The 12,126-nt window shown below is 38.7% G+C and overlaps 1 protein-coding gene across 1 annotated transcript in view; it reads right to left on the reverse strand.

Moving 5' to 3' along the window:
* Positions 1–12,126, reverse strand: part of MARCHF1 (membrane associated ring-CH-type finger 1) — a 103,070-nt gene that overhangs the window by 27,464 nt on the left and 63,480 nt on the right. The window contains exon 3 of the mRNA XM_075709704.1: positions 8,888–8,967. Coding sequence (XP_075565819.1) covers positions 8,888–8,967 — 80 coding nt within the window. The remainder of the gene's footprint in view (positions 1–8,887; positions 8,968–12,126) is intronic.

Genomic DNA, 12,126 nt, shown 5'->3' on the forward strand with positions numbered 1-12,126 from the left:
CAAAATTACAATCTAGATGGTTAGTCACCATCTGAGCTGCTTATTGCAAGAGATACAGATAGAATCCAACAGGTTTGTAGCTTTTTCTTCACATTCAAGGTAACAATTTTACTCTCATTAAAGAGAATAGCTGCTAATCTCAACTCTCATTGGAAAAAACAGCAGTTGTCCTAACCTGTTGTTCACTAATCCACTTTACTCTTTGGTAATTAAGAAAATAGGCCAATTTCTATGCCACTGAAGTGAAGTATAAAATGCACTTATTCTGCAGGAGTCTTGTGTGCACTGTGAAACTTAGTGCTCCACCCTCACCCAGTTGGCAAGCACTCCTCTAGGACAGTATCTGTACAGCTGGTTTCCATACATGGCTATTGTCAAAGGAAGGTGATTCATGGCTATTGTCAAAGAAAGGTGATTAAGGATAAGAATGAATTAGCATGTCCCTGCTTGTGCTTGGAGCTACATAAGAGCCTTGTCATCAGGAACAGTGCTGGTGGAAAAGAGTTTGCAGTAATTCTGCACCACCAGAAGTCTTTCAGTGGATCCCATATTTGAGATTGGTGCTGCATCTCAGTACCTAATAAAATTTTCAAGGATTTTTGGCCATTACATACAGACAAAGGGTTCAGCTACAGTAACGTAGCCCAGATAGCTTTTATAGACTTAGTTAAAAATATACCAGGTCAAATTTTACCCTCATTAACAAATGTACAACCTAGGGGAATGTCTCTGAGGCTTTCAAAAATAGAAGTGTATACAGGTGCATGGGTTGGACCAGGAGTACGTCTTTCAGTTTACTCTCACTCAAAGGCAATATAGTTGAAGAACCCTGAGACCGATCCTCAGTGTGGTCTAGATCACGGTAAAAGTAAAGGTGATCAGATGTGCTTCAAAAGCAGGCTCCTTATCTGAACTGAAGCACTAATGGAGACCCCTTCACTGACAAAAACAGAAGGAGTTACTGTCTTGTGACCGCGACATGTCTTGTGACTGCGACATGTTTACTGCCCCTGTGATGCAATTTCTATGCACTGTGAACTACAGCATGATAATAAAGTAATGTAGATGCCCAATACACATACTGTCATTTTCCTGCAGATGCAAGTATACCAGTAGAACAGAAATGCTTTCGAACTTTTAGAACACCAATACTTTCAAACATTTAACAGATCTCCGTAATAAAAGGGGGAAATACCTTCTCCATATAAATGTGCTCAAGGAAGATAATGCCTCTTGAAAAAAAAAAAAAAAAAAGTTTTGGTGAGAAATGATTGAAAAGGCAGTTAAAATCTTGACCCTCACTGAAAGCATACCTGGACTCATAATGTTCATGCATAGATAAATTCTTACCCTGCTCAGTGGGTGCATCTCATTGCTATATCTCACTATTACTAAAGGGAATCTAGTCAGGAAGAAACAGCATAGTTGGAAAATGTTGGACCAGCTGAATCCCTGGCTTTGATTTTTGGCTGTGAGGATTATTAGCTGCCAGCCTCAAATACCATGAGCTCCTAGGTTATCTTAATTGGACTTAAAGGAACCAATTCCACAGGTTTGCAAAAGGATGCACACAATTGCTGTCGTTACTGTCTGAAAGGTCATTTTCTCTTTCTGCCAATTTATAAAGTACTTACAGTGCTTTTAGATAGTTAGAACCTAAAATTAAAGCAAACAACTTTATAAACAACTTACAGAAAATAATTAACTCATTCATAAACAGAAACCAAATAAATATCAAACTCTGCTCCTGCATATTTTATCACTTGGAAAAAAAGAAGTTAAATTCACTAAATATGTTGACCCTGTGATAGATTACAGGATGCCATGTTTCCCTTTCTTTCATTTTGCAGGCTTTTTTTTTTTTAATCTCGTTTCCATTCTTTCCAGTTAAATCATAAAGTAATGTAAATGACAAATTGGTCTTCCTCTCCATTTAAACACAGTGTGAATGAAGCACATTAACTCTCCATACTGAATGTAATCAATTTGTATACATTTTCCCTGTCACTCCTGCCCTTCCATTATGCTATACAGTCAGCTGCCTTTATCTGAGTAGAGGAAAAAACATTTTCAAAATGTTGCACCACACCAGTGCAATTTCCTAATGGTCTAGGTAAAGCTTTCTCTTGATTTCTGAAAACGTGATCAGAATTTGTAAGAGACCCAAGAGCAAACAACATTAGCAAAATCACACTAAATTTTTTATTTTGTCAACATTTCTTGTTCTTCTATTAATCTTCCATTATAGGTGATAAATAGGATATCTAACCATCTAAACAGTTAGAAGTAATTCCTGCCTCAGATGCACTGTCAGTGCAACTCAAGATACATGTCAGACAAGATTTACTGCACTGACTACAGTTCAGAGAACTAGGAACTACATCTTAAAAAAGGATTTAGATTTCCTCCCATCCACCTAGTGAAAGTCAAAGCTTTAAGTAACTAAAGTCCTTACAGAACATATGCAAGCTTTAAGTATTTAATAACGGGACCCTTAAAACCAAGGGTCTCCTCTCACCCAAACTTTCTAAGCAGGAAATGGTACCATTTCACCTATTTGCATTAAAAATAACAATAGGTTTTGAGAGAAAGCAGCAGAAACCAGGACTCAGTTCTCCCCCAGTTAAGTGACCCTTACCACAACAAAGACATGCTTGCCTTGTTTCAGCTCTCCTTGCATCCTTCTGGATCATGGAGAGCTTCCAAAAGAGACTGCATAACCAGATGGCTAAAGAGGTGACAGATGGGGCTTTGAACCATCAGGTGGAGAATAAAATTAACCAGGATTTTTTACTGCTTCAAAGACTGATGAACCACTAGACCATCCTACAGAGGAGGAGACTTCTCAAAAAGGAGATTCCTATCAGAAAGTCACTTGCAAAAAGAAAGCCTTGAACAGGAAAGTAAGCAATAGTCACAGTTCTTTAGAAGGAAGGGGTGAGGACCCAACATGCAGGACAAGATTCAGAGATTTGGCTCCTAATGAAGGAATGTATCATCCTGAGACCCCCAGGGAAGGCACTAACATCCCCGGGAGAAACAGGTTAAAAACCCTCTTCAGCCAAACTCTGCAGTCTGGCAGTTCAGCATCCTCCAGTGTTTGGTGATTTTAGAGGGCTCTGGATGGTATTTCAAGTCTACGTATTCCACACTACAGTTTAAATTATTGACTGGATCGAACTTCATGGTTTCAGTATAAATATTTAAAATGAGCGTTAAATTTCAATGATAGTATTTGAGCCTATACGTCTATGTTCTGTTCACCTTTCTCTTTTTTCCCCAAGTCCATGAGGACTTGTTTCCTCCCAAGAGGCCTTCTGTCTGTTGATTTTGTGAATGCTCTGCTGCATGAATATTTCAGGATGTAAGTATTTTCATGCAAGATACTACTTTTGCAGCTCCTGCTAAATAATATTATGAAAAAAACCCTGTTACAACACTTGATTTCACAGAGAGAAACTACATAATCATATTGCCTCTTGTCAAGTGCAATGTACACTATTTCTTCCTATCTATGACTCTGTTAACACACAGAAACACCCATATCAATCTTTTCCTAAGTTTATAATGGCCTTTTAATTAATACACTAGCTTTTAAAAGCTGATTTAAAAAAATATACTTGAAGTAGATTCTGCAGATTTCATGAATCAACATCATCATCCCCCTTACTACTTCTCCCTATTCCTACCAGTCTTCTGACATGCCCTACTCTTCTATTTACTCTTCAAATGAGGGCCTGCCATTACCTGACTGCATACAGAGTCATTCATGGAGTTGAACAAAATCAAAATTCTACTTTCGATATGCATTTTTTTAGTAGTGAGAAGCTCCAACTTATTTAAGTGTGTGTGTGGTTTCTTTCAGCTAATTACAGTTCAGTGTTATTGCTGAAATGACTGCATCAGTACTACAAAAAGATTTTACACCAAAAGCATAAGTAGTCAAACAGAAAATATCTTTCAATTCTCCCATCATAAATAACAAAAATAGTGTAACATTAATTCAGATTCAATACACAAAGCATTTATGATACACTAGTGGTAATATGAACTAACCAATTTTCTTTCCTTAGTAATTTCCCCATGAAAATCCATGAGACTCATAATCCACTCACTTTATCGTGTCCCACACATAGTTTTTCCCTTCAGGAAGATTACCTTTATGAAGACCAAAGAAAGTTATTTCTGATGTTGTGCCACAAGACACGTAGCAAATTCCAGAATAAAGTACATACTAAGAACATCTCAGACACAGGGCAACTTAGGAAAAGGGAGATCCAAAGGTATGATTTAGAAAGTCTATCCTGTGAACCTCAATAAAAAAAATTAGATGCCAAAACAACTCAGCATGGTCAGAATTTATATAGTTGTCCCTAATCCCAGAGGCAGAAACTTTGCCTTCTAATGGATGCCAGAAGAAAGGAGCATGTTCAGGGAAGAGATTGTAAAGCTCATCACTGGTGTCATGTCATTGTTTCTTCATTTTGGAAATAGAGATAAAGTGACACTAGAAAGGGAAATATCTCACTTGAAGTGACCAAGAGGCCTACATTAGACTAGCTGATGTATATATTGCACCATGGTACTATACTTTATCTGACTAATGTGCTTATGCTAGAATTGGGTGTGTCTGTCACATTCCCACTCATGCAGCCAAATGCCCATTGAGGAAACTGCTCATAGCCTTAGAACAGAACAGAACAGAACAGAACAGAACAGAATAGAATAGAACAGAATCACTAAGGTTGGAAAAGACCTCTAAAATCATCTAGTCCAACTGTCAACCCAATACCGCCATGCCTACTAAACCATGTCCCAAAGTGCCACATCTACACATTTTTTGAACACCTCCAGGGATGGTGACTCCATCACCTCTCTGGGCAGCCCTGTTCCAATGCCTGACCACTCTTTCAGTTAGGAAATTTCTCCTAATATCCAATCTAAACCTCCCCTGATGCACTTTGGGCCATTTCCTCTCATCCTATTTCTAGTTACCTGGGAGAAGAGACCAATACCCACCTCACTACAATGTCCTTTCAGGTAGTTGTAGAGAGCCATAAGGTCTCCCCTCAGCCTCCTCTTCTCCAGACTAAACCTAAATTTAGGTGCATATATAAATGTGTTCCACTGCCAGTAATTCATGAGGAAGTAAAGAAAAAAAAATTGCCTACCCAAGCACTTAAAGACAAAATAACTGGCACCAGGAGATGTTTAAGACTCCTGTTCCTCTGCTATTTCCACACAATCCCATCTAGGTGGGACCATTTTCTCTCAGCCAGTTTTGTCACATCAACTAGAAGACATGAATACTTAGGATGAAAAGCTTGAAGAAACACCTAAACAAAACAAATTTTCCACATCACAACCAGCTACGTTAATTCCAGTCTTAGAATAAACATCACAAAAACCTCCTTTTTCATTTCTCATGCAGAAAAATGGTTACTGTACATGCGCACATCTGCATTGAAATCTAATTCTTTTTTTTGTTTCAGATGCAAGATTGTGAATCTGAAGAAAAACATACTACAGATCATGAGTCAATTAAGTGCATGGGCCTATCCTGGAAACCAGAAACTACAGTCTATACTGAATTGGTAGTAAAAACATGTCTTCCTTTTTCTTCAGCTGTCTGTAAATTGATTAAGGAAGATAACTTACCAGTTATGAAAAATTAACATGCTTTTGATTTTGTAATGTTTTTCCTAGATGTATTATCATCACTATGATACACCTAGTAATGACAACAACAACAAAAATAGCATTATCCCTGACATGAAGAAAAATGCAATTATGACTCTCTTGACATATTTTGCACAATAGGCTAAGTTATCAACCGTGTTGAACTTAACTCTGGTTGTTCAAAGAGCATCTCCACTGATAGGAAGCCTAAGAACACATACCTATCAAAAGTTTTCAACCTTCCTCTACTAAACAAAAGCCTAGATGAGAAGTTTGTATGCATATCCAAAATTCCATCCCTGAACCAAGCTCCAAGTCTTACAAAAAGTGCCTGAATAATTATAATAAAATTGAATGGGTCGAGAAGACAGAGAAAAGACTGGAGTCCACTTTCCATCTGAAAACAAAGTCTAAGTCTGGGGACTTAGGCAACAGTTTGGATTAATCTACAAGAGACAATTACAAAACTTTGACTTTAATTTCTCTTTTTTTTAACAGAGTATAGTTAAGTCCATATGAAGACCCATACTGAAATAATCTACTTCAGTTTTGGGGTAGCTCATATTCAGTTAATAATTATTTAATGGGCCTATTATATATGTACTGTGCCTGCTACACTGGATCTTTAATACATGCAGGCTTGGTGGTTCAGAAATTGAAAACAACTCTGAAGTTGTTGCAGTAGTTATCTGTGCACATCTCTGCATCATACTGTGTAGACATACTTCAAGTGCTTCAAAAATGTGTAACATAATTACCACTGCTGCTGTTTCTTTGCATTTCTGTAAGGTGACAAGGTCCCAAGCCAGGGGTGGGGTCCTGATGTACAAGTGGATGTACAAACACAGCTGGACTTTACTCTGAAAAATCTTAAATTATCATGACAGACAATGGTCGGACAACTGAAATGTCCATTCTTGCTCAGTAAATATAACAAGGAGCGCATAGCACTAGCTGTATTAGTAATGGCTTCTATCTCCTGCTGCGAAAAAGCACAATGTCGGCATGTCATCTTTTTTTCTTTTTAAAACTAGGATCTTTGTCGTGTGTTACTAGGTTGAAGTATACTGTGAAACTGCATGATGTGGCATAGTGAACTTCCTCATTCTAACTGTGTTTACATTTCCATGCAAATTTCTTCCCAGCAAAGAAAAGTGAGAAGTTTTGGGTTACTGTATGAAGAAACTAAGCCTGATCCTCATTTACACTTTGTAGATGAGAGTCAGTGCTGGCTCACAAGTTTGGGGAGACGGGGGAAAAAAAAAAAAAAAAAAAGAAATACTTGTTTCAGTTCTGTTAAACTTATGGGATGGTGCATTTTCACTTACCACTAAACTAAGTAACTCAAGTCCACCCAGCTGTTTACTCTGAATTTGGACTTTAGCTCACAAGTGGCCAGCTCGCTCTCATTTCCAGGGGAAAAAGCTCACCTTCTGACTGTATGCTTCACACCAAGAGTATCAGACTGTCAGAAGCCTGAACTTCTGAACTAGAAAGAACTGTTGGTGTTGCTTTTTCTTTCCCAAAGCTTATTTTAGTGCTTATTCTGCCCGATCATCCTTTGTATCATTCCAATCCTTGTGATGGATACCAAACTAACAGCCCCTACATGTTCACAGTGTAGAGGTTTTCAGCAGTGCAAAGTCCTGTACAGCTTATGCCCGACTGGAGAGGGTGTTTTGCAGGCACCGTCCATCAGATTGCTGTGGTAATGGCAGCTCTAGAGGACACTGAATCAAGACCATAAATTTATCTTGTGTAAATCAACGAAAAATGACAAAGAGGGACCAAAGCTGGGTTCGAACTGATCACCTAAGGAGGAAAAACTCTATATCCCATTGTATTGAGCTATCTGGCACTCTGCCTCATTCTCTGCCTCTGGCTGGAGATTTGAAACACAGTAATACTCTGCCAGAGGACACAGCGTGTCCATCTTCATGAAGAAAAATGGAGCAAAGAAAAATATATGGTTCCCTTGTAGGCTTACTGTTTCTAAATAAGAGAAGTATGTCTCAGATTGAGATACGCTTAAGTTCTCTGTAGCAAAAGTTTCTCTGTTGCTTCTTACGGCCTGCCTAGCAGTTTATTACTGAGAAACAGTGACAGAAAGCAGTCAAGAGAAGGGCACTCAGCCCACGGTGGTGAGAAATTCCTCTTAAGTACGTTAAATCTTTCTTATTAGGGACTAACCTGCATACTTCTAAATCATCAGACCAGTCATCATACAACACTGGAGGCTTCTGGACAGCGTCAGTCACACTGGGCCCTGCCCCAGCAGGTGCTCCGTTATCTGGGACTGCCAGAGCATCGCTGCCAGAGCCTGCCTCTGCAAAGCAGTCCTTCGAATCTTTATTGTGGCTAAGAGAAGACGCAGGCTGCCGACCTCTGTAGTAGCTTTTCCCTTTGCTTTTCCCACATTTGCTTGAGGAAATCCTTGCTTCCTGAGAGGATGCTGAAGACTGTGATTCCTTAAGCCTTGGAACCCTTCTTTGGCGGTGGTTTAAAGTAGGATTCTCAGGGTCAAATACCTCTTGCTTCTTTTTCCCCATTGTCCCCAAGGTGACAAGTTCAACAGCATTATTGTTTGAGGACCCATCCTGGTTACTGCATGATCTATTGTTCCTTCTCCCTCTCCTGGGCATTCTGGCCTTTTCTCTTGCTCTCCTCCTAGCCTGAGCCCACTGACTCTCATCCGAAGATGATGATGAATCAGATGCATTCCAGCTGGATCTCGCAGGCTCAGGATGCAATTTAAAGTCTTTCCCCTTTCCTTGCTTTTCTGTATGCTCACCATTGTCTCCAGTCTCTCTTTTCCGCCTAAACCTTCGTTTTACTTGTTTCTTACCAGACTCCCTATTAGAAGGGGTCAGCACCATGACAGGGGTTGCATGTTCAAGCTCATCTTCTGACAAATCATGCAAGGTAGTAGATCTAGACAAAGCAGTAAGCAAAGGAAAGGGATGGAAATGGTAAGGGTGGGTGGAAAGAGAGAAATCACAAAAAAAGGATGAAAATGAGAACATGAATTTTAATAGAAAAACATGAGACTGAAAAGCAAAAACAGAGCCAAATCAAAGAGAGATCAAAAGAAAACTAAACTCTGCGTAAATTATGAATCGTGTTAAGCAAAAGCAAGAGCTACATATTATTTAATAAAAACAACTAACAAGTATCAGCCAGATTAGAGTATATTTTTCTCAGCACATACCTACAAATGTCCTGAGTGGAAGGGCAGACAGACAACCGTGACTGACTCCTGGGAGCTGTTCCTGTGGTAGGACTGCTCGCCTGTTGAAATAAGTTAGACAGTTTGGAATCTTTGTCCATGAAATACATTGCAGATATTTTTCTGCTTTGCCACATGATTACAAAATTAAAGTAACTGTTGCTGCTGTTCATAGTGCACTGTTGAACACATGCAAGCTCACAAAATACAGGAAGCCTGACCAAAAGCAAAACCTATTTGTGGAACTAAATACGACTGAAGTGTTTCAGCTCTCATTCGCTCATGACTACTCTTTGTCACTGTTTGAGGAAGCAGCTTTTAACATTTGAATTTTCATTTTGGTTTTGATCTACTGTAAATGTCTGATGGGAAGGGATGTTGTTTGTATTTCATTCAATCAACCAACCATGATGATTCCTTTCAAAATGGAATAAAGTGCATTTACATTATGCTGAGTAATGAAGAGCACAAAGCTAACCTATGTTGAGTGGACGGACAGAACAGAGAGAAAATTAAAGTATGTTTTCAAGGCAAACCTTTCTTCTAGAAGAGCTGAAAAATGTTAAACTGATCAGCCTGAGAAGACCAAAGTGCAGGCTACATCTCTACAGATCTGATCACGTTCTCAAACAGCAGGAGCGTCTACAAATTGCAGACTCAGTTGCTCAATACTTCCACTGAAAACATATTTTGATGGTGTTAACAGCAAACCATTTCAATATACCTCACAGTGTACTGGCAGCTTAACTGTATGGAATCCAAATTTAAATCCAAGGCTTTGTGATTCTTCAGGATCACTCATGAGGTACAGTATTGTGGGAAGAGGGTTCAATCATTCTTAGGGCTATGACCTTCCTTTAGCTGATAAGTCCATTAGCTTTCAGTATGTAACCCTATCCCATTGTAAGCACCACTACCAAATGGAGTCAAAATACTATAAGCCTAAGAGTTCCACAAGATCACACACCAGATGCAAAGGAAGAATGACTATTAAGCAAGAGTCCAAAGTACAAATAATACAAAGATGTAAAGGCTGTCATCCCGTGCTTTTGTACTAGCAAATCAAATTCAGTGACACGTAGAGTGCATAATTAAAATTATTTCTAGCTCACCTTTTACAGACATTTTTGCGGTGTCAGTTTGAAAATTAATAGTATAAGCAAAAATAAATAAATACAGCAAGTACCTACTGACACTTCACTTTATCCAAGGTTCTTAATATCCATTATATTTCATGCATAGATCTTTTGGAAACAACAGTCACCACTACGTGCATTTTTGCTTTTAATGGGATACCAGCTGAGACTTAAGAATGGTGCTTTTGCATGAAAATAATCTTCTAGCTTTTGGAATTCAAATAACCCTTTTTACCTTCTGCTGTGTTAATATCACCACACCAAAAATATTACTAATTCTTTACTACTAGTTCCATGAAATGAAACTCAGAGGTATGAAAACTAAGCCAACATGAGAAATTAAATTGATAAAGCATTTGGGCACTATCCTTATGTTCAAATGGTTTTTCAATGTTCCTCCAGGCAGAGGAGGAATGTTAGTGTGTCTACATGCAGTCTAATGCTGGAAAAAAAGGACAAGTATCAGTGAGAGAAATTGTTTATATTTCATGTCTTTTTCTACAAAAGCAACACTTCAATTACACATACTGTGAAGGAATATGAATTGTTCTTACATACACATTAGAAACAGATGGTATATACATGGTTGGGTATATAACCTTTTTCCACCTCAGCCTCTGCAATTAGTGTTAAGTGATTAGGCATACCTTAAGCCATTTGCACAGCTACTTAATGAGGAAAGATGCAGACATCAGCACCAGAGCCCCATTGCTGGGCTACATGCTGCTGCTATGTGAAAAAATGTCCCTCCAGACTAAACCCCAGATGAAGGACTGCTGAAGAAATCCAGCCCGAGAGTCGAGTGTGCACTCCTGAATTCATCCCCTGTAACTAGCTCCCATTTGTTTTTTCCCTTCACAGCGGCAGGACTGTACCATTGCTTCTTTCAGGATCTGTGTACTACAGAAGTTTGGATCTTAAGTGGAGGTCAGGTCATCCTCATGCCATAAAGGCAAGATTTATTTCACCTTGCCACAAGCATTACCCTATGAAGGGATAAGGAGAATGGCTAAGCTGGCCCAGTAACTGTACAGTAGGTCTGCACAAGTTCAAGAAACTTTCAGCAGCTATTAAAGCAGGAAGTCAGCTAGACGGTTCTTAAGAAGGCTGGAATCAAGCCAAAAATTGAAACAAATTCCCTGAAAAGCTTTTACACTTCTTATTTGGGACTGGAGACAGGTGGACATCTAATTATTTTAAGATAAAAATTACATTACCACTTTCATTGCTTATATCTTACATTTCACTTTCAGCTGTAAAGAGATCTGGACTGTTTCAGCCCTGCTCAGCCAAATTTACTTTCTAGTTCCCCTGCACTGGCGTAATGATGTTATGTTTAGTTGCACATAACTCATAGACAGGCTTATTTCCTTCTAAAATAATTTATATTAAATTCTTAAAAAAAAAAAATGAAACCTTTTTGCTTGTTTGTCTAATCCTTGTTGCAGCAAACCTGACATCTGGGTAGGTAAAAAGCCTATGCACCAATTAAGTCCACAAAAACAAAGCAAGAAAACTCCAACATGCCAAGTTATGCACAAGATAATTCAGATTCTTATCTGTGAGCAAGTTTCATTCAATAGGTTTCTACAACTTTTAAATACAAATTTTGATTTTATCTACTTTAAAGTAGCTTTTACTGGTAAAATGAACTGATGGAATGATTTCTAAAACTGAGAAAGTTAGTGTTTCTGAAATTCATTATCTGATGTTTACTTATGCACCTCACAGGTACTGGAGGGCCTTATTTTGTAAATTATTCCAGTCTTACCTCTGTGAATTACATAGGAGTGGAAGGACCTGTTAACGTCAGGTCTGTCCCTGCTACCACATGTCATATGAATATAATCATTCACAGCTAGTCAAGCTGCTTTTAAAAACTTGTAAATTCCAACTCAGCTGGAAGCCTATTCCAGACCTTCACCCCAAAACTCCTTTGTTTTTTCACCCTACCCACGTTCTGACAGCATAAACTGCATCTGCTTTCTGCTGCCAACACCACCTCTGGGCTTACCTCATTTCTTTCGGTAATATTCGCTCTTAGCCATCCCCTCTACAAACTATATATCCCAAACTAATTTTTTT

This window comes from Pelecanus crispus, chromosome 4 (genome assembly GCF_030463565.1).
Source record: "Pelecanus crispus isolate bPelCri1 chromosome 4, bPelCri1.pri, whole genome shotgun sequence".
NCBI classification, from domain to species: Eukaryota; Metazoa; Chordata; class Aves; order Pelecaniformes; family Pelecanidae; genus Pelecanus; species Pelecanus crispus.